Below are 22,774 nucleotides of genomic sequence, written 5' to 3' on the forward strand. Positions count from 1 at the left end.
GTAAACAAGGCTTCGGTGGTGGGTCTTGGCACTTTGGATGCTTGTACATGAGAACACTCTTGTTATATATTTTTCATTCTGTGTGGCGCGTACTATTCTCTGTACATAATTGATTCTACGTATGTATTATGTATCTATCGCCACGATCTATTATATACTCACATTATGCGAATTGTCGTGCATGCAAATGTGGTGGAACAGCACCGCTCTGACGTATGTGTAAGTTGAATATCTCTATTGTTTATATACCTATACTATATGTACGTTGTGCCCGTCTAATTACGCTCTAGGAATATCGAGAATGTTCACGCGTATGTCTGTGTAGTAGGCAAGCATGCGAGTAGTTTGTTGCAGCTGTGCGCAGGATTTTCGTTTGCCGCCGCTGACGAGCCCGTTCAGGCATGTATATATTGCTGCTGTCGTGGGCCAAAGTTTGAAAATTCGGATAAATTTCCTTGGCTAGCTATAGGCGCGTTCTATCATGGGCGGTCTCGTGATGCAATTCACGAAATAATTTTGGTAAGCGGGAAAGTTGCCGCGCGTTTGATGGATGGCCGAAGGTCGCCACATCGCAGCGATAAAATATACGGTCACTTGTTTACGTTTACCGGTGATAGCCGATTACGCTCCCGACGTTGCACAACGCGACGAATTACATACGCCTGGAAATTAGAAAAAGGTTAAAGTGTATGTATATGCATTTTTAACCGAATGAATATTGCAGCCCTCGGAATGCAAATTTATTCAATTGGCGTAAGAATTCGTGTTACTCTCTCTCTCTCTCTCTCTCTCTCTCTCTCTCTCTCTCTCTCTCTCTCTCTCTCTCTACTTGCCGCTCCGTCGCCGCGAAGATAAATATCCCCTACTATACAGTGAAATAGCTGAAATGCTCAGCGAGTGAATTTCGTATAGTACAGCAGGAGTACAAAGTATAATTCATTGTTGCAGCGAGTGTTTCCCACAATATTCCGAGAGAATATATCCCGCACGCGGAAAAATTTATTCACTCCTCTGGCTTGACGCAGATGCAGCTCAAACACGCCACATAGCACCTATAATCAACTGTCGATCGACCGGGGGAGTCGATCACGTCGCGCGCTATAATAAACATGATCGCCGACGCCTCGTCATCGCCGGAGAGCCGATACCGCGTTTAATAAGTCCCCGCGCGCACACACGCCTATATACCTATCGACTCCCGTTCATTATGCGCGATCGCGAGTCCGGAGATAAAATATGTAATTATAGGCCACTTTTGTCCGCGAGAACTCCCGGCGTTGATTAGCATTCATTCCGGAAATGTGTTTTCCCCTCATTCGATTAAACGCGCGCGGCCTCGCGCGGGGCAGCTCCACTACCCTCCTTTCAGCGCCTCTTCTTTTTTAATTTAACCTACCTACAAGGGCTGCGCTGTGAGTTACGATTTTAATTCGCAAATTGCCCGCTGTGTATCGCCAGTCACGCGAAAAGTCGAACTTGCCGCTGGGCTAAAGGTTAATGACGATAGGAGCCCGTTTCTCGCCGGCGATAAATTGTACTTACTCCTCAAGGTGGAATCTGTTATGGTTACACACAACGTCGTCGCGCATACGTGTACGCGAGTCCGCGATACGATCGCGTATATAGGGTATCATTATACGTTGCGTAACGGATGGGATATGTTTTATTCGAACGCGACGACTCTGCTGTACCACTAGTGGCTGTAACTTATCGCCGCAATTCACGCGACGAGACGATCGAATTTTCCTTCCGCGCAGCCATGTGTCACGAGATTCGCGCGACGACCACGGGAGATGAATTTTCCAAGCTCTCGATGCTTTTTCATCTAACTTTCCGCGGCGCGCGCGGGCTCCATCAACTTTCCATCAACTTTGCAGCCGGCCTCTTCGATTCGACTTCTCGTACGAAGGACGCGCTTCTATGAAATAGTCGAAAACGGCGTCGTAAAATGTCGCACGATGGCACTGATCCGATGATAGAGATCCTTGAGAGAGCGAAATTGGCCAGTAAATCAAAACTTGCGAGCGCCGGCCGTTCGTGTGTCGCTGGAACAACATAGCCATTGTGTATCACACTTTGCGTCATTTTTCTAATGGGATAATTGAACGTTGCACAACTGGTTTAATAAACCGATACGTCACTCGCGTCTACGTATGCGTGCGCGTGTGCTGATGTCGCGCAACGAAGAGCCTGTATTTTATCTCTCGCGTTCTCGGCTTGATTAATTCTAATTAAAGAGCTCTCGGTATTTCCCAACTTTTGACGACGAGCTGGGCCGTTAACTGTCACGCGGCGCGCCGCTATCTGACCGCTCTATTAAAATAAAAAAAAAAAAAGGAAAAACAAGATTTCAGAGCATATAGGCAAAACTCGGCTCCCGCCTCTCGACGCGACGCGGCGGTGCTCGGTTCATACTGGTTTGGTGGCTCTTCGATGACTAAATTATGTAACTATTCGTCCGCCGCTCGGTGTGTGCGTACTTTTGAATCAGCGCGCGCGAGAGCGCTCGGTTAGTTTCGAACTGGCACCGACGTAAAAAGTTGCGAGCGAATTTCGACCGCGCAGCACTGTTTCGGAACTTTGGAGAGGTAAATTTTTTTCCATTGTAGTTTGCCTCTTTTTTTAAGTAGATACGTTCCGCGTACAGCAAGACTCGCGGATGGCCGGAGCGTCATTCAACGAATAAACTCCTCCGACGAGCTGCAAACATTCAATTAATTTTCAATACCATACGCGTTCGCACTTTTACGCGGCGAAACTGTGTTTGCAGGCGTAATTAACCGGAGGCGAACGAGCGACATCAAAGGAGTAAAAATTGCGTGACATAAAGAGAGTGTTATTTGCGCACGAGGCATGACTTTTCTGCTTTTGTTATACGGATTCGCCGATGCGGTTCTTTTTTTCCTATATCCTTTTCCGGCGCGCGCATTAACGGCGTTTTGCGCGACTCGGCATCGAGCTCCACGCGCACACCGCCGGGGCGCGGATATGGCACTTCCATAAAGCTCTCGCTCGCGAGCGCGCGGAGGAAGAAATAAATGGCGAAACGTGACCTTGCGCGTACGGACGAGTGCACAAGAGTCGCGATGTAAAAATAATTCGAAATGCGACGCGCGAGGAATATTTCGCTGTGCTCGGCTGAATTCGATTATTTATAATGTTCGATATGCGTTGTCTTTTCGCCATTTGCCGGCTGTAAGAAACTTTCTTTTCTCTATGCGCGTCACCCGAGGTTCTGGTTCTCTGAATATTCATCAAAATTTCTGGACCTTGTCATACCAAAAAATTACGACATTTTCGTCCGGCGGAGAGGAATACGCGCCATAAATCGCGGACGAATCCCCGCACACTCACTTACGGCCATCGCGTCTCAGAGTATAAAGATGAAACGTCCGTCATCAATAAGCATTTGCTGCAGCCGAACGAGAAGCAACATACGCTCCCGAAAGTCCTTGGCGAGTCCACACGTAGAGCCCATACGTCAGTTTTCACACGCTATAAACGCGAGCGCGCAGAAAAAGCACTCGAGCGCGATACACACACACATATATAATCTGCACGCGGTTTCTCTCTCTAATACACATCCGCGCCAGTTTATCATCGGCTTATAGCTCCGGCTTTCTTCTCACTTAAAGCGCCGCCGCTGCATCTCCTCGGGTACACACGTAGATAGCGGCGCAGTCGCTCATTCGGATTCCGCGCGCGCTGGAGTAGAAAAGGCAACAGAGAGAGAGAGAGAGAGAGAGAGAGAGAGAGAGAGAGAGAGAGAGAGAGAGAGAGAGAGAGAGAGAGAGAGAGAGAGAGAAGTCAGCATCAATATCGACGTGTTTCCTCGTGCAGACGGCGTATAGTCAAGGTGAGAGCGAGAGCAGGGGCGGATAAGCGCGCGCGCGCGGGAGCAGTCTGAAAGGGTGAATAGAGGGTGAGGCGGACAGATAAGGCAGGGAGAAGCCTCGGCTTAGCTCATTTCCCGATTATCCAGCCGTGCTTCAATCTATTTGCCGGATATTATGAACACCTAACTGAATGCATCGCTACACACACACACGCGCGAGCGAACGCGCGCAAGCGAGCGGGGGAGTTTATACTCGCGGCTCCGTCGCTCTCTATCTCTCTGTACGCGCGCCCAAGGCTGAACTTTCATATTCGCGGGGCGGCATTATACGGCCGAGGCCGGAGATAAAAAGCTCTCTCGATTTATCAGTTTTCGGATTGTTTCTAACCGAGCCGCCTCCACGGGGCTGCGGCTTTTAATACACACGACCTTTTTTCCCCGGGACCGTATCTACTGTATATCTTTCGCCGGCGGGGTGTGTATACGACTGATCGCGAGCTTTTTTTCGGCGGGAGATTTTCAATCGCGTTCTCGGATCCGCACGAGCGTGAAAATAAAGCTGCCGGTGGGCGAGCGCGATGCGAATATAAAAGCGGCTTTCTTTTTTTCCGAATGCTCGCGCCAAACTTTTTGCTACGAAAGCCGCGAGAATTATTCTTCGGATTTTCGCTTTGATGAGCCGCCGTGTGTCAATAATTATTTATTGAGCGTAATTCGGTTTAATTTTTCGCGCGCATCGCATATGCCTACGTATAACGAGCAGTGCGAAAATTTATTTTAAGCAGCCTTTAGCGTCGTGAATAATGCATCGAACCGCCGCGCGAAATCTGCCCAGAATATTTACAGTGAAAATTGAATCCGACCACGCGCGGGGGTGAGAAAGACAGAGAGCGAGAGAGTGAGTTGAATTTTTACCGTGCAAACTCTTTGGGGCCATAAAACGATGCCTGCTAGGATTACGAGCGTCTATCACGGCCGTTCGCGAGCGCGGTACACGACTTTTCGAAAAACTGAAAGGCTGTTGTCTGTCGGGTGATTTATTGAAAATATGTTTGGGATCTGCCGCGCGTTACGCACGCGTCAGGCATCATCGGAGAAATATTCAAATGAATTTCCAACTTAGTCGAGAGGTATGGGATTTGCGTTACCTCTTTTGTGCGCTATACGAAATAATGCACAAAAGCTCGAGAAACATATTGTAACCTTCGATCTGCATTGTATCACGTGTGTATGCGTGAATAACTATAGACAATGCCCGCTTTTGAGCGCAGTTCGATAGCGTGTATAATTTAATTTACTCCATACATTTCCTCGCACGCAGCATTTGCCCGGGGTATTTGATATATTCAATGTACCCTTATGGTTCTGTTTGATCGCATATTGTATTATGTGGCAGTCTGGGATATTATTACTCTGTCAATGAAAACGCCGTATATTAAGCTCTTGAAACGCGCTTGAAACTATGAAGCGTGAAAACGATGCATTTGCAAAATGCTCTCCACTGTGCTTTTAATGTAAGTATAACACATTTAATACCAGAGATTTCTTGAGGTCCCTAGCGTTCGTGGTGCAGAGTTAATACTCTTATTAAGTAGTAATCTGTATGATTCTGCAAACATGAAAGCCCGGAATGTCGAGCATTAGCAACTTTAATAATTCCTCTGATGGTTTTGGTAATAGTCTCTTATAAAGCATGAATTATATTGTATGCACCTTGGTTGTTGCGGATTACTATTATTTTGTCGTTTATGTGCATTGTTGTTTTTTGCATGATTCTTGTCTATATAATATTACAATGTTATTGGCTACACAGCGCTAAGCTATTACAGACCTGTTGAATACTTGACACGATAATCTAAAAATATAAAAATAAAATTGACATGCATGTGCAATAATAAATAACGTCACTTCTATATCAACGAACTGAATAAGTTTACTGAAAAACGATCTCAACGTATTTTTAGTAGTTCCCCGAGTGCCGTTGAATGAGAATAAGTAATAATAAAACCAACGTAGATTTCAATGAGAATACGAATATAGACGCATGAGATAGCCCGATGGATTCGCGGAAACGTGTATAGGAAAAGGAGGACGAAACGAGTAGAACAATAACGAGAAACATCCTGGCTTTTTCAGACACTACCAGAAAAAATCGCCGACGCCGAGCGGCGGAGGTAGCAGCAGAACGGGTTGGCGCACGCGCAGAAGCGTCACGACGGCCGGCGCCACCGGACACCAGCACCACGTGATCGCCAGTGCCGTCGCCACGGCGCAGGCCAAGATGCAGGCCGAACAGGGGAGCATCGGTGAACTGCGGGGTTACCACAACCTCAGGTCCCGACGGCACACCTTGGCCAACGTTCGGTGAGTGCTGCACACCTATCAATTATTCAAAGCCAGACTCGCCTTTTTTCCACCCTACACTCCGGTCTCTTTGTTTTTTTGCGTTGTGTTCTCTTTTTTTTCGGCGGAAAAGAGGGGAAAAAGAGGGCAGCGTACCTGGACTATTGTTCCACCAGCCGACGCGAGTTTCCGACGATGAATGATTAAGCGCGGATCTGCATTCGCTGCGCGCGGTCGCTAGGAAAAATACGCTAGAGTCGACGCTCTCATGGTTTTTAAACCGGAACCTAGTCGAGATTCGCTATTATCGAGCACTAATGGGCGGTTCGCTGGCTAATAGTATTGACGGCCTTTCTTTCAGAGCTCTCGTTGAAAAGACTCCTTTTTTGTAGCTCAATATACCGACGGCGTGGGATTTCCGTAAACGTTGATTGCAATGTCTTTGAGGTAACTTTGTTTCAGCACTATTTCATTGAAATCGCACTCGACTAGAACCAAATTCTCTCTGCAACTGCTATCGTTTGCGCGGATTGTAAAAATATCAATTTGCATGCCGCAAGGTAATGGATGCATAAAGTGCAGACACTCTATGACGGAGTTACTAAACTGGGTAATAGAATGTAAATTTAGATTGAGATTCAAATTTTTCCTTTTGCGAGTGCACTTTACTACTCTGTACAGTGATACGTTGAATCGTTTCTCCTTTGAATACGCAATAGCGTCAATTGTTACACTTTTCACATTGAAATCTAGAATGACTACGTACGTCTACACTAATAATATACCACAAGCAAACGTAGTAATCAATTGCATTAATCTTATCTTCCAATCGACGCGGATTGAATGGTGATAAAAAGGCCGTTAAAAATAAACAGCTAGACAAAGAGTATCCCTCTGGGAGTACCTTCGGGTCGCGCACAGCTTTATTGGAGGTATTGATTACGGAGCTTTTAAGAATAATGATTCACTGAAGGGTCTCTGGAGTGATTTTAAATTGGATCGAATTTGAATCTCGCCCGCGTTAAAAAGGCGAATTTTGTCCCTACTTAATTGGTTCGGTTGAAACTCATTAGTTTCTGTCGATAACAAACTATCCACCCGAGTTCTGTCGCGGAATATTTTTTCAAGCTCGCGAGGGTAGGATGAAGAGAGTTAAAATAATACACACCCAAAGAAAAAAATTATGAGGCTTGACAGAACTTACCCCGTATATCTTCTGGAGAAGGATGAATGTATTCTCTGCTCGCTTAAGAGGACATGTTATACTCCCGCAGAATGTTTTTTGTTTCTTAATTTAGTACACCCGTTCCGCAAGCAACAAAAGTCCGAACCCACTAAATCTCTCGAAAGCTTCAAGAAAATGCCTTAGTTCAGAAACTCAGAGAATGTAAATTTATTCAATTCTTCGTTAAAAGCATCTTTGAAATAAAACGCTGCGTAAAATTTCCACCACGACGCACAACAACTAAGGCACAAGTTAAATACAGAGTACAGCAAAGTTCGGAAGATATACAACAATACTAAGTTCTGATCTACAATGGAGAAGCTCTGATTCCGCCAGAAGCTCGTGTCTTCTTATTTATATAAAGATAAATATGCAGACGTGGACATGTTTTGATCCAAACCCATGTGCCATGGATTTCGTTGATAATTATAAAGGCAGCGCCGGAAGTAATCTACGGAGACGACCTCGCTAAAACGTCGTCGTCCAAGTTGTCCGATCCCGTCTCTCGAAGTAGATTCTCAGTCGGATTCGGAGCCGCAGCGACACTGATTTTTCAAGCAGGTGCAGCTCGAGCCAAGCTTAGGCTTGGCGGACAGGCCTATGAGTTCCCCGCTCGAAATCGCCTCCAGGATACGCGCAGCTTTGCGGCTCGCGCCGTCGAACAGTAGCTCCAACGTTCCGCGACGTTTCTTCGGCTTCTTTCGCTTGCTGCTGCTCGGAGCTTTCGGTAGCTTTGCCAGAACGCCCTGCTCGCGCTTGGATAGGCTACTCGGGACTTCTGAAAATATTTGGCGACGTTTTGACAAAATTATCTTGAAGCGTTATGTTCTTCTTAAAATTCATCCAGTTTCTCGCGAGCGTTCTAAAACTTTTAGAGCAGAAATTTCGAACACCGCACTGAAAAATTTAACGTTTTCAAGCGATCAAATTAGCAGCCAGATTGTAGTAGCAGTAACAACATCGCACAGCACGACGGGGGCTCGCGGCAAGCATGTGTATTCGCGCTCGTACAAAATTATTAACCTGAAAGCTTTACGGCAATATCGTAAAGGGCTTTTCAGATTGTCGGCGGTCGTGTTATATCAAGCTTCATAATCCGTATAAAAGCCCTGGCAAGTCGCGGAATTTTATATTGCTCTCTCGCGGCTCTGCTGTCTACTTTTAATGCTTTGCCGAGACCCTATTACCTGTGCCAAAGAAACTTGCAATCAGGCCAAGTTTTAAAGGAAAGAGAGCCTCTGCAAGAAGAAGAAGAAAAAGCAAAAAAAAAAGAACTCGCTCACCACTTGTCAGCGGGCCGTCGTCTCTCTTCTCCTCGCACTCGTCGATCCTCCTCTCGGTCGCTGCTCGCCGGAGTGGCGCACCACACCTGTAGCAGTAGTGACAGGGATAACGCGGGTGTCGAGGTGGCTGGCAAATCGTGCGTCGACGTGCCGCTCGCTGCTGCTTCTCCACTGACCGATGATCCTGTCGTGCTCGTCTCTCAAAGGGGCAGCCACACGCGAGCTTCGAGTGCACTGGAGGTTGCTGTCGCTCCGGCCACTTGCTCTGCTGCCGCTGCGGCGCATAAAAGGAGGAGAGGTGCTTATTAATTCGAACGCTTCGCGTGTCGTCCCATTCGGCTCTCTCTCTCTCTCTCTCTCTCGCTCTCGGGAGTGTGTGTTTCTCTGGTGGTTTGGCTGCAGATCTGGGTTATAGCGCGGTAAGCTTTGTTTCCGCGGTTTTGCGGCGAGCCACTTTATCTCCCTCTGCCGACGAGCTTCGTTTGATTAACCCTAGAATTAGGATCAACTGGCCAACAGGGTGTAGTTTAGGTGTGCTTTTTCGTCGATTGCTCCGCCCGCGCGCTGTATGACGCCTTTTCACCAGCGGACTCCGAATTGTACTCGATGTTGCTAACGCGATGCAGCCTTTGTGCGTTAATGCGTGGTTGCGAAATGCAAACGTCGATTTGTTGTGTAAAAAAACCTGATTGACTCAGGGTTTCAATTAACTCGCAGCGGGCAATTAAAATAGCAATCATATAAAAATGCGTACACGTGGGTCGAAATAATATTCGATTAAAAGCCGATCTTAGTCTCAGCACGCGCGCGTAGCGGAATTTCCCGATAGCAAACAAATAATTGACCCTGGTAGAAATCGCAACCAATTTTAACCCAAAAATAAGCTTATAAGTGTCCAATTAGCTTATCTAAGCCAAGAATATTGGGTTATAATTGGCTAACAGCGACATCGTGTTAACGCAAGAATAAGATTATTTTTGCCCATATTGTTTTTAAAGAAGAGATACGTAACCTCAAATGTAAATAATAATGCAGCAAAGCAAAAAAACGCGGTAAATATTGATGAGAGAAAGTACAGTTTTGTTACTAGGAGTTTTTTGGGGTCGCTGAACACGAATATCGCTACGGCAATACTCTCATAAGTACCTGGTGTCCAGGGTAGACAGTATTAATGTCGTCTCCTGGAGTTTTGTTAGAATTTGAAACATAATTAGTCGAAACTCGTTACTCAGGAGTTTTCGAGATTGATGAACACGAATATAGCGACGGCAACGCTCCCCGAGGTACCTGGTGTCCAGGGTAGACAGTATCAACATCGTCTCCTGGGATTATCTTAAGTATAACACCATATCCGTGCTCAGTGGCCCCAGAAAGCCGTGAGTAACGTATTTCACTTAATTACTATCAAATTCCCACAAAACTCCAAAAGATGACGTTGATACTATTCACCCTGGGCACTAGGTACCTCAAGGACCGCTATATTCGTGTTCAGAGACCTTGAAAACCCCCGAGTGACGAGTTTCGACTAATTATATTTCAAATTCCCACAAAACTCCAGGAGATGACATGATACGTCCACTCTGGGCACCAGGTACCTCGGGGAGCGTTGCCGTCACGATATTCGTGTTCTGCGACCGCAAAAAAGCCCCAGATTGACGAGTTTCGTCTGATTATTTATTAAATTCCCAAAAAACTCCAGGAGACGATGTGATACTGTCCACCCTGGGCACCAAGTACCTAGGAGAGCGTTGCCGTCACGATATTCAAAAACTTCCGAGTAGCAAAACTGGACTTATTTCCATAAATATTTATGGAGTTCTTATTTATTGTCTCTTTCGCTTCACTTTATAGGTTATGATCGCATTCGACGCGCATATTAACTCATTATAAGTTTAAAATTGGTTAAAAATTGGGTTATTTTTAACGAAAGAAATAAGGTTATTCTTACTAAGCAAGGCAATGCTTAAGCTAATTCTTCTACCAGGGTTCCTCGCGATATATTTCAGTCGCGCGCGATTTTAGAAACGCTTCTCTCCGCTGAATTTTATGAACAATCATTTGTACGCCGAAGCTTTGGTATATTTTTGCTAATGTTTGCCTCATTCTTTTGGCTCGGGACGTTCGATTATTTACGCTGTGGAGTCGCTTTGTGTTTTCTGGTGTATTTCGAGGGGCAATTATTTCGGAAACGCTCGCTATGACAAATTACGTTAGCAGAAATATGACATACGCGCGGCGATTTATAATAAGCGCGCCAGTTGAGCGCCTCGCGACGTTTCGCAACTCGGAGATGGACGAATTTTAATTATTTTAATCCTTTTCGACGAGCGCGCGCAGCAAAGCGCGTACTTATATCAGCGTTCATCGGGTGAGTGAGCGACTCGTTTAGATAACGAACGTAGCATTTATTCAATTGCTCCCCTGGTAGCAGCGTTCCCGAGAAAGTACCTGGAAACTACCGAGATTTTTCAAATCTAGCAGGTTTCCAGAGTAGAATCTAGATGAAAACCCCGATAAATCAGACATGATTTCTGGAAGAAATCTCGGTAGAATTTTTTCACCACTATGATTTGTTCATATAGCCTTACTTTTCACACCAATGATCCTGCTCTTCATTGACATTGTTTGAAAATATTCATAAATTGATGAATATATATACCCTATAAATTCATCTACATTGCCTTTTAAAGGGGAAACATGCTTTTTAAGGTGCACATTAATAGTGAAAACCTAACCCTACACATGCACGCTCTCATACATGTCAGTATGTACAGCATTGTGTACTGACTGACTTAGTATTATTCAAGTACAATTACTGTCAAAAGTGTCATCGATGCACTCAAAGTCACCAATGATGAGGTTTGCACAGGTATTTCAATATCATCAGTATGCGAGCCAGTTACTCTCAACCACCAAATCTCTCATAATCATGGTAAATCCATGATATTAAAAGTGGATGTCTGTTCTTTTGCGTTGAGACTTAATTTGTATTGGCATGTTGAAACAGTGTATTAAGTTGAATTCATTCTAGCTGATACGAATTCAACTTTCATGTATAGACCCACCTGTATTTTTGCCGCCAAAGCCATAGGGTTCAGGGTGCAAAGCCGAACCAAGACTGTTAAGTGAAAACTGAAATAGCAGGTTGTTTCTAAATAATTTAACAAGTCTTAATGCAAAAGAACAGACATCAAACTTCAATATCATGGATTTAGCATGATTATGAAAGATTTGGTGGTTGACAGTGACTGTGCTCGCATACTGATGAGATTGAAATACCTGTGCAAACCTCATCATTGGTGACTTTGAGCATCGATGACACTTTTCACACAGTAATTACACTTGAACAACACAAAGTCAGTCAGTGCAGCATGCTTGTACATACTGTCATATATGACAGTATGCATGTGTAGGGTTAGGTTTTCACTCCTAATGCGCACTTTGAAAATCACATTTCCCCTTCAAAATCATTCAAGATGAATTAATAGGCTAAATATTCATCATTCAACATTGACTGAAACTGTGAAAACTGTAGTTCTGCCTGCTATGCTATTCTGCTATATAACATAGCAGACAGCCGCTACAATACGCGTCATATACTTCTAGTATGCTTGTGCCTGGCCTGAATCGTACTCGCTTGCGCAAAAAATTAAGAGAACTTCTGTTACTCGGGTTTCAGCGTAGAAACTACGCATATTTCTCGACGGATTCTGGGTTTCATTTCTACCGAGTTGCTAGGGAACGGGCCAGAACTTATCGGCCATTTGCTACCAGGGGATCTAAGTACCGATGCAGGGTTAATTTAGACACGAGCGTTGAAAATCTTCTTCGCAGCCGATGTGAAACGATCCGATAGTCTAAAGCCATTCGAATATTCAATTAGCTGGATAATCCTGAACGTATGACTATCTGCAGCTGTTCGATAATGCGATCGAGTTCTTTCTTTTTCAACCAACCGCAATTCTGGATTTTATACGCAGCGACACGCACATAGAGGACCGTTTTGTTTAACGATTATCGCGAATCACTCGCGGCTTTATCGCACCGATTCCGGAGCTTCATCGGCGAGGAAATTCCATCGATAATCCGTGTTTTCATTGAAAACTTTGGCTACTAATTTTAAGCATACTACCCGCCGCGCGCGATGTATAGTCAGCCCGACAATAAAAGTTCGGCAAACTTCGATGACCTCTGGTCACCGTAAGCGTATAATATTATATTGCACACATCTATATAGCTCAGCCGAGATCGTAAAGACAAGCTTTACGATGGCGCAGAGCTGTGTACACAGCTGATAGCTCCGCGCAAATAGCGTTAAATTTTAATTTTCACGTCACCCCCGCGCGTGCTGGAGACGTCTATATAACAGTCGCGTCGCGCGTGACGAATTATTTAGAAGAGGTTGCGCGGGGGAGATCAATTCGCGGTGAAGCCGCCCTCGTAAACTTTGATGCCGGCGAAATATGCAGAACGCGCGCACGAGTTGCGTTATTATTACACTCTCCGACGCGCGATATGTCTATAGTGAATTTTGGACAGCTTAAGGCAGTACAATAGCTATTTCCCGTTGTTCAAGGCATAGAGCTATCAATTTTTCGACGCAAAGCTTGTCGTCGGAGTTCAAACTTTGTAATTTACACGCGCTGCCGCGGCGGTACGTAATAACCGTTTCAATTTCGCCGTGGTTACGCGCAACCCAGGTAGGACGACGCCGTCAAAGTTTAATTATCCAGAGGTTTGGAGCGTTAGAACTGTCTACACCGCGAGGAATTATACCCTCGTATACAGAGCCGGTCGTCGAAATTTCGCGGTTTTTCGTTATTTACTTTTCCCGGGCAAACATCGAAGTTTTTATAAAAAATATAAGAAGGTATAAAAAGTCGCCGCCGAGCTATGTACAACCGACGGCAGTAAACATACGCGGTTTGCATACCGGCGGCAGCTTGTAATTTTGTTTATTTTCGAGAAAGAGCCGCGAAAAGCTTGAATTACGAGTAGTCGTCGCGGTTGCTGACAATGAGTCACGCGATTCCCAAGTGCGCGCTTCGTTTCGCTTATTTGCTCGCGAAGACGCGGTGACGACGAAAATGCAGAGCTCACGTGAGAGAGAGAGAGAGAGAGAGGAGTAGCTCAAGGCCTATTATTAGCCTAATTCATAGCCATGACGCAAAAATAAAATAGCACACGTGAGAAGAGAAAGAGAGAGTCTCCCATTTCCGGCCTACCAAAGTAGCGCATAGAATATCTAGGATTCTCGCGATGTAGTTGTGTGGGCTTTCAGTGTATGTGAAAGCAGTAGCGGGAATTTCGAAACGTCTTTTATCACTGGTCGAGACACCTCATGTTCACGGAAAACCGCGAGGCTTTACGACGCTCGGAATGCAATTTCGAGCTTTCCTTGCGCTCGACACATTTTTTCGAAATCTATATGTGAAATCGATGGACCTGGATTTTATCGAAATCGTACACCTCTGCCGCGCGGCTTCCCGGAGTTTATTCGTCCTCGCCTTTCGTTATTTCGCTCGGAGAAGTGAGATAGAGAGAAAAATTAGTTCCCCTGACAATAAAGAGCGCCGAGGATATTATATACATCAAGGAAGGGGTGTCGGCCAAGATTCGTATGAGAGATGAGCTTACAAGCTTCGCGCGTATATTCGTACTTGGCAGCTGCCCCGCGAGGCGTTGGCCGACTATGTGTTGTACCGGCAATAATTTTTGGCCGATTCAAGCGGTTCATATTTTCAAAAGGCGAAATGTAAATGTCATTCAGTTTGATACTTCGACCATTATTTTATCTCTTCGGAGAGCGTTTCTGCGTTCGTTCCAACGCACTAAAAATACCGCGGTGTCGCTTCAAAAATAAGCGCGTCAATCTGTCGGTTAAGCGGTGTGTTTTTTCTCTCTCTCTCTCTCTCTCTCTCTCTCTCTCTCTCTCTCTCTCTCTCTCTCTCTAGCTCTAGAGTTTGAAATTTCAAAGTGACAGCGCGGCTTCTTCAAGCGAATGTGAAAAACGGAGAGAAAAAAATTACAAATTCGCCGATACAGCCGCGAGCTTTCGCGTCTGTTGGCGGGCAATGAAATTCCATTCTGGCGCGCGGCAAATAAGAGAAAGCAAAGCTGTGCAGGCAACCCTCATCACCATCGCGATCATTTCCCTCGAGTCCGAGCCAGACGTCACCTCGGGCCTACATAGGAAGGAGAGAGAGAGAGGGTGAAAAAAGAAGGAGCATTTAACCCACCATGATCCTGGCGAGGGGCTCGCATATGCAAAGGTCGTCGTCCGTCTTATCGTCCGGCCCCTTATCCGTCGTCGCTTCCACCGCTGCGGACTGCCGCGATAAATCCGGCTTATCTTTCGGCGCCTCCTCTCCTAATTCCTGCAGCGGTGGCTCGACTTTTTCCTCCTCCGGCTCGATTAATTTCGGATGCTGCTGCTGGCTTTCGAGGCTGACTTCCGTCGAGAACTCGATAGTGAAGCTGAACGCAGCCGCGGCCATCTCCGCTTCGACAGCAGCCAGAGGTCCTTCCACCGTTTCCATTGCCTCCGGGACGTCTCCCTCTTCTTCCTCCGCTCGAGGACTTTCTGAAGATTTGATCGCACGGCTGCTGCCGCTGGGCTGCTGCGACTCTTCGAGCTCGATCGAGCGGACCTGTTGAGGGTTTTTGCACGGCTGAACATTGTGCGAGGTGGAAAAGGGGTCAGGAGTTTGAAAACGTTACAGTTCAAAACTCGACTCTTGTCTCTCTCACTCTCTAGGCTGAAACTTCTAAGTATCCAAGTTTAGAAAGCACTGATATGATATAAACTTGGATGATTTTATTGTGCCGTGAGCGAGCGACAGAGGCGTGCTTTTATGGCCGACGTCTCTATAATGCTGTAGCGTACGAGGACGTGTGTGCCGGAACTTGCCAAGTGACTGGGCTGTATTTTTCAGTATCGAGTTTTATGATTCTTTTTTTTCCACGGCATCGACGCGCAGGAATCAGGTTCGAAATCGTCCCGTTAACGCTCGGCGGAACATCTAACAGTTATGATGAAATAGAATGGATTTCGCTCGCCGCCGCGAACTCGAAAATAGTTTATTTCCCCCCGGAATAGAGGCATAAACGATTTTGCAGAATGCGTGCGGGCCCTTTCGCGCATTTCATCTCTCTGCACGGCATTTAACGAGCGATCATTTCCGCATCCCCTCGCTAGCCGTGCGCGAGCATCGAATTTGATGAATATGCATATATCTGTATAGGTTTCGCGAAACACTTACGTGGATCGAAGCTCTGCGGCTTTATTGTTAACGGAAATAGAGAAATACCGCCGTATCTGTATGCACCTACACCGCTCGTTTTGATCAATCGAGTAGTGTACGCGTACAAAGTGCTGCTTTAGAGTGAAATTTTGTACAGCCTGCACTAACTGATTCCCAAGTAACTTGCTAAACTACCGAAGCTAATAAACAATCGAGAGTTCCACAGCCTCGCGCACACCTTTCCGCTTTCGCGTAATGCATTCAAAACGCCCAAGCTACACAACTGAATAACGTATTAGGGCCAAATCCACGTCGCTCAAAGCAGCCCCGATTCCTCCCGGAATATTAAACGCGTATTGAATTTAACATTCGTTCATTATAACTTGAGAGAAAGTCCGCGTTCAGCAGCGCAAAACACCGCGAGCGCAAGAGAGAGAAAGCTTCAATCAACGCGTCGCTGTATAATTGTCGGACAACAAAGTAGCAACTGTATAACTAATGCCTCGCGCGCCTTGTTCGTGCAGCGTCTAAACATAGATTTTTGCTCGTATGCATAACAGCCACAAGGTAGATGTAACTTTGAGAGCCAGTTCACGGACGCGCCAGTACGTAAATACACGCTTGACCGCGCGCGCGCGCGCTCACAGTAAGAGTGTGTGTGTCGCACACCTACACGACTAGAGAGACCAGCGTGTATAGGTTCGATGGAAATCCCGGCGAGATGCGGTCTCTCTGCTCTAGCCCGAGGATAATTAATTGGATTCTACTTACACCCTCTCGCGCTCGCTCTGTCTCTCTCCTCATATCTTTTTCATCGCCGAGCTCGAAGGATTTAAACTTCAACTCGGCCGTAACGTGTTTAAATTTGTTTGAGCGTCTCGCGTAGATCGTAGAGCGAACAATTCGGAGCCCGGCTAGGAGGAAAATCTCACGCGGTCGTTTCGGAGGTGCCGATTCTTTTATTACACCGCCGCTACTCCGTCGTTTTACGCTTCTTTTTACTCTCATGCAATGACGTACTCTCGCGAGCTCGGAATCACTCGGTCGCGATAATGTGGCGGGAGAATTAAGGGCCGTTTGGTCGCCGGCAAATTTTTCTTTCGTTGACGTCTGCAGCTTTGTTTCAAAGTGATCTCCTTATCGGGACGCGCGCTCATGCAGGAGATGTAATTTTTTCTTGCCAAATTATTTACACGAATCCGGAAAAGTTGGGAATGCAAAAATGCTGCCTCCGCAACTTCTCTCCGGGATATTTTTTGAGATTGAAATTTTCTCCGCGGATCACGCTATCTTGCAAAAGTTACAACGTATACGTATAGGAGAGTACTTCGAACTAATTTTGCCCGAGCAAAGTTCGCGAAAAGTTTCGGTTTGTCTCGGATGAAATGCGCGTGCGTAGGATATTTCTGGAAAAATCTTAGGGACAGGATGCTCTAGTTAGAGAGCGGATCCAATTTTTCGCAATACTTCCCGACAATAATTTTAGCCGGTTCATTAAGATGTCATACACGACTTCGCCTCGAATTTATAGTACTTCCTCGCTGAACATATTTGGCCAGCGTGATTCGGCCTATTACGGGGATGAAAATAGACGAGTAGTGCTCCGCGACGATGAAATATTTACCTCGGTCTCGGGGACTTTGGAATCTTGTCGCACGTCGGATTCGCCTAACTCGCCGGACTCCGCTCCAACGTTTTCGGTTGAATTCACTTGATTAAGACTCTTCTTTTTGGCTTCTTCTGATCTAGTTTTCGATGATGCCGATCCCCTGTCGTATCGCGCGACCTCCTTTCTCTCCGGATTATAGCTGCTCAACTGGAATCAGTATCAAGCGTAACACTGTTCTTAAACTTTTAGCGCAAATAATCAGTCTAGCTCGCGAGTCTGGAAAATCGTGCTTTCGCCGGATTCCGGACAGTTTTCCTACAAGTTTCTTTCGAGTGATGCAGGAAAAGAAAAGTACTCACGCTGTCGTTTGTTTTTGATTTTTCTCGAATACTACTGCTCTGTTAAAATACAAACTTACGTAAATTTTCATTCATAGTATATACTGTCTTTAGAATTGAAAATTCAGCTTACACTTTTGGCTTCGCTTTCCCGACGATTCGATTTAGCATCATCAGCTCTATATGACGGCGCTTTCGATTTGACGTCGGATTTCGAAGATTGTCTACTGCCACTTTCCTGAGTTTTGCCAACCTGAAGCGTATCGATAAGTGTAAAATGCTGTAACTACGAATGAAAATCGGATATAACGTTGTCAAGTATTTTACACTCTTCTGCGTTGTTTGCCCAGCGCTTTTACGACTACCACCCACAGATGGAGTTTTCGATTTCATAGCAGATTGCGCGGATTTGAAACCATTATTCTCCATTACGGATTTTTTGCTTGTGCTCTCCATTATAGATTTTTTGTCCTGAAAGCGAGCTAGTTAGTTTTAATATGGAGTAGCTGACCATCGATCACACTTGAATTTCCCGCGATAAAACAAAAACGCAAAAATGCTTCCATTTATAAATAATGGAAATACTTTACACTTCTTATCGTTTTCTGACTCTTGTTGTCCAGTTCCACCGACGGAGCTTTTGATTTCCCAGCGGGTTTTTCGGTTTTTTTGCTTTCACTGGCTTGCACCGGACTCTTATTTTGCTGTTACGTGCATCGGAATAAAACTGATGTATAGAAATATATTTCATAAGCAAATGTTTTGAAAAAAATTCTTACGCTCTTTGACGGTTGAGTTGTCCCGCTCTTTTTGTCATCAATCGTCGATGGCGGCGTTGATTTCAAAATTGATTTTATTGACTTCGCATCTTTTTTGCTCTCGCTTTTGTCCAAAGTACTCTTGGCGGATGCGACTTCATCGACGCTTCTATTGTCGGAGCGTTTGGTATCGATCGTCGAAGCGCTTGCTTTGCTCTTACTCTCTATTCTCTGTGACTACGATGGAAAAAGTAAGAATAGATTCGAGCATAGGGTAATTTATGAAAAATACGACTTTTTGTTTATACGACGCCAATACTTGCACTTTTCAAGCTCGTGCTCGATATCGTCACCTCTTCGGTTTTCTTTTCTCCCTGCTCTAGCGTGAAGCTGTCTAACTAAAACCATTATTACATGTCAAAACGTCGAAACGAAATAGCTTTCATTTTTCTCGCGAGTCTCATCACGCGATCAACTGGAATATATTCCGTAAAATCGCAAACCGAATGGAGAACAAATGAACTATCATTACCCCGAGCTTCGATGCGAAGATATTCTTCAATTTCTGGAAATCATCGGAGACGAGCGGAAACTTGGATGTGGCCTGAAAATGTTATTACAGTAATCAATTCGCATAGTCGAGCGGAGCGGGATAATTTTCCCGTCCGCTCCAAAAACGAGAAAGAGAGTCGAATTTCCTTACTGAAATCTTTTTATGCATGTCTTTGACAATGGACAGACACGTTTCAATTTCCGAGCGCGGAATCTTCATCGTGCCGTCGCGCAAGCTTTGTTGGCTCTCGGCATCACGGACGGACTTGTGTTGTATCTCTTTATCGGAAACTTTGGGGCCGAGTTGCACTCGGGAATCTTTCGCTCTTCCCGCCAATTCCGAGCCGGATAATCCTTGCGTAGCTGCGGAAACTCCCGCGGTATCTCTGCTCTTTCGGTTCATTTCTGCCTGGACGCAAACAACGAACTCGGACTCGTAAAACGTTTAATTGAATTTTCAATTATTGCTCGGCTCTGTTGTCGCGGTCTTGTTTTTATTTATTTAACACGGATTTTTCGTTATAAATATCTTCATATTTATCATGAGCTTATATCTCAGCAAAGAGGTTGCAAAGTAAATCCAGATCTCGTGTACTCCCGTCACGTACCTACTCACTTCTCGACAAGTGCGCAAACGGGTACTTCAAGTATCGACTTCTTCATATATAAAAGACACTGTACATTTACTCCAATGTGATAGACCAAGTTAAACATCAAACATTTGCTCTCGCGATACACGTATCTTACGATTGAAAAATCAAACCGCTTCATTTACTCATCAGACAATTAATTGTTCACTTGAGTACACGAGAAGCCGAATGCAATTCGATATTTCACCGTTAAGTTAACGACGAAGGGTGTAAAAAAACAAATTTTAGTGATCCACGCCACAGAATAAGCCAGCGGTTTAAGCGCGCTAGCTCAGCTTACGGATAGGCATTATGTACGTATCTTGTAACAGTGTGTGTATCCTGTAACCACGAAGGCGTGACGCTACGTAATTTACTACGGTCACGCATGCGCCGCTTCGAGCGGTTAAATACCAAGTTTCAACTTCGAAATATAGCTTATGCGAATGAGAGTAAAAGGTCTTTCCAAATTGCAAATATTCCAATCCACTTACATTGGGCGACGCGTCCATCATTCCGGTCACGGAATCAACGACGTCGTTGCAAATGAAATCCGGCGGACAGCAGGCGGTAAATTCATCCTCCTCGTCCTCGGGATATCCGCAGGTGAAGCCACAGGCGAAATTCGGTAGGGTCGCCTCGTTCTTGTCTACGAGGATGACACCCGCTTGAGCCAGCTTGTCTCGCATCTCGGCTCGAGCCACTACGGATTTGTTGGCTTCGCTGCGGTAATGACCGACGCACGCCGGCACGCACTCGACCGTCGCGTCCACGTCTTTGTTTGCCGTCTCGACGCCGGCCCACGTTTCCTTTCGTTACGCGGGAGACAGAGAATTAATGTCACGTGCTGTGCGGAAAGATTTCTGCTTCGTTTTTTTTTTCAGCCGAAAGTATCCACAGTTAGTTTGGAGTATCGTGCGTCGTTCGAAACTTATAATAAGGCAGTTGAGATAAGAATTTGAAAAGTTTTCGTACTTTGAGATCGCCATTATCGTTTAGCCGCTACTTTTCGCATTTTTCACGAGGAGAAAAAAAAATAGAAGCTGTTAGGGTTATGCTAGAATAGGTATATTACAAACAGCGCTGAATTATGGTGACTGCAACATGGGAAAAGAATGAAAAGTGGCGGCTGGAAAGTACCTTTGGCATAATGAGAGTTTTGAGAAACTTTTAAGTTTATTGGTCTACTTGCACTGCTCGGCTGCTGTTCCGAGTCAAAGTCGGTGTTTCTGAGAAACGATTCGTTTTGGGGGTTTGCTGCTTAGGCTTGAATTTCGGAGTATGTGTTGTGTGTAGGATGAATTAAGTTCGAAAACGTGATATTATTTAAAGTAGTTTTAATTAAGAAGCTGATAGACAAGGGAATGTTTTCCTGTCCAAGGGAATGGAAATTGCTACGCGTCAGCTTAGTGTAAATCACGAGTGAATCTAATTAACTCTTCGACTGCGTGGACGAGACTCTACTTTGACAAGTTTCAAAGATGGAAAGCGCTTTTTATTTCTCATATTCTTTCCGCCTCCGATGTGTTATTAGCATTTTTATTGCGAATACGGCTTATAAAACTGATAGAGAGATAGTACGACCTATACCGAGCAAATCACAATCCGGACTGAAATTGTCACAAGTTAGTACAAACAGTCGATGTTAATAAAATTGGCTCAATAACATTGGACATCTGTTTATTAAGCCAATACACTAATCACATATCAAGATTAAAGCTATTCCTCAGCCGCCGCAGCTCTTTGCCGTACCAATGCATAATCTACCCTATTAATGAAATATAGAGGATTTATCGACATAATCATACTATAGCCCTCCGTTCTCCCCCTTTGATAACGCAAATCATGCCTGGCAATATTACAGCAACATGCGTTCCCATTTGCAGTTGATTAATCGACAAGCTAAAGCAGGCGTTTATAGCTAGCGACCATTCAAGCGACAAAACGAACATATGCACTGCACCGGTGCGCACTAAGCTCTGACGTTACAGCGTTCTAAGCTATGTACTCGCTGATATCCAGCAAGTTGAACGACCCAACCCAGCAAAACAGCAAAATTAATGGATTTCAGCTCGTACGATCGAGTTCGAGCCCGATTTGTCAAAGCCTTCCCCTCATCAATTCAGCAGCAACATCTTCATTTCGTTTTTCCGACAGCCAGCGAGCACAGAGTCCGCTAAATGAAAGCAAAGCCCTCGACGTCAATTGGAAAAGCTCGCAGACGGCAATCTTTCAGTCCATTGTCAAAAAACCGACAGCAGTCACCAGAAGCACTCTCCCGGCGAAATTCGAAACTCCGCTCACGTCGCGCAATCTGTAAACTCTCTCGCGTGCATCCCCCGCAGCTCTCCGAAGCTCGGCCTCGATCCTCCTCCGACCGCCAGCGCATATGCGCGCGCGTTACAGCTCATCGCGGACAGCGGCAACGTTGACAGCGTCGTAGCCGCAATATCCCATTTAGCTTGCAGATATCCGCACGAGGAACACACACACACACACACACACACACACACACACACACACACACACACACACCTTGCTCTCGAGCGAAGCCTCGCCGGTGATGGGTTGCTGCGTCGCCCGGTCTCGTACCGTCGCCAGATCGTCCTCCCGGCCGGCACCAACGTCCGCAAGCTCGACCATAGCTTGCGTCTCCTTATCGCTCGGCAACAGCTCGACTTCACGCTCACGGTATCTGTGCGCGCGGGGATGCCAGCTCGGTTAAGTGTATTGTCGACGCAGCTGGTCGATCGGACGGACGATTGCGGGGGTGGGAGGGACAGAGACAGGGACGCGGGCGGCCCATGATTTTCCTCGTCGTTCGAGGAAAAAGGTATAGGCCGGAGAGAGGGTCGTTTATATTGCGGGATTAAGGCCGCTGGACGAAGCTCTGATTTTTATTGAGTTCCCTAATGCTTCTACTGCGACCTCTGAGAGCTCCGCGCACCCTTCTCCCTG

At 45.7% G+C, this 22,774-nt stretch overlaps 2 protein-coding genes across 11 annotated transcripts in view; one reads left to right on the forward strand and one right to left on the reverse strand.

The window, feature by feature from the left end:
• LOC100116102 (cAMP-specific 3',5'-cyclic phosphodiesterase) overlaps positions 1–22,774 on the forward strand; it is a 185,832-nt gene that overhangs the window by 26,456 nt on the left and 136,602 nt on the right. For 6 of the 7 annotated variants that reach the window (XM_016989321.3, XM_031921182.2, XM_031921183.2 and 3 more), the window contains one exon: positions 5,972–6,199. In XM_016989321.3, coding sequence (XP_016844810.1) covers positions 6,117–6,199 — 83 coding nt within the window. In that variant the 5' untranslated portion in view covers positions 5,972–6,116. Of the gene's footprint in view, positions 1–201; positions 220–5,971; positions 6,200–22,774 lie in introns of all 7 variants that reach the window. The other variant, XM_016989315.3, reaches the window with a different exon arrangement.
• Positions 7,548–22,774, reverse strand: part of LOC103316015 — a 28,174-nt gene continuing 12,947 nt past the window's right edge. The window contains exons 6-20 of one of the 4 annotated variants that reach the window (XM_032596102.1): positions 22,352–22,511; positions 20,311–20,625; positions 19,339–19,596; positions 19,168–19,239; positions 18,959–19,033; positions 18,657–18,872; positions 18,468–18,581; positions 18,205–18,348; positions 18,011–18,130; positions 17,899–17,937; positions 17,555–17,746; positions 14,926–15,336; positions 14,716–14,871; positions 8,687–8,960; positions 7,548–8,181 (exon numbers count right to left, since the gene is read on the reverse strand). In XM_032596102.1, coding sequence (XP_032451993.1) covers positions 7,922–8,181; positions 8,687–8,960; positions 14,716–14,871; positions 14,926–15,336; positions 17,555–17,746; positions 17,899–17,937; positions 18,011–18,130; positions 18,205–18,348; positions 18,468–18,581; positions 18,657–18,872; positions 18,959–19,033; positions 19,168–19,239; positions 19,339–19,596; positions 20,311–20,625; positions 22,352–22,511 — 2,806 coding nt within the window. In that variant the 3' untranslated portion in view covers positions 7,548–7,921. Of the gene's footprint in view, positions 8,182–8,208; positions 8,301–8,686; positions 8,961–14,715; positions 14,872–14,925; positions 15,337–17,554; positions 17,747–17,898; positions 17,938–18,010; positions 18,131–18,204; positions 18,349–18,467; positions 18,582–18,656; positions 18,873–18,958; positions 19,034–19,167; positions 19,240–19,338; positions 19,597–20,310; positions 20,626–22,351; positions 22,512–22,774 lie in introns of those variants that run through there. The other 3 variants (XM_032596104.1, XM_032596103.1, XM_032596105.1) reach the window with 3 other exon arrangements.

Source organism: Nasonia vitripennis, chromosome 1, assembly GCF_009193385.2.
Source record: "Nasonia vitripennis strain AsymCx chromosome 1, Nvit_psr_1.1, whole genome shotgun sequence".
NCBI classification, from domain to species: domain Eukaryota; kingdom Metazoa; phylum Arthropoda; class Insecta; order Hymenoptera; family Pteromalidae; genus Nasonia; species Nasonia vitripennis.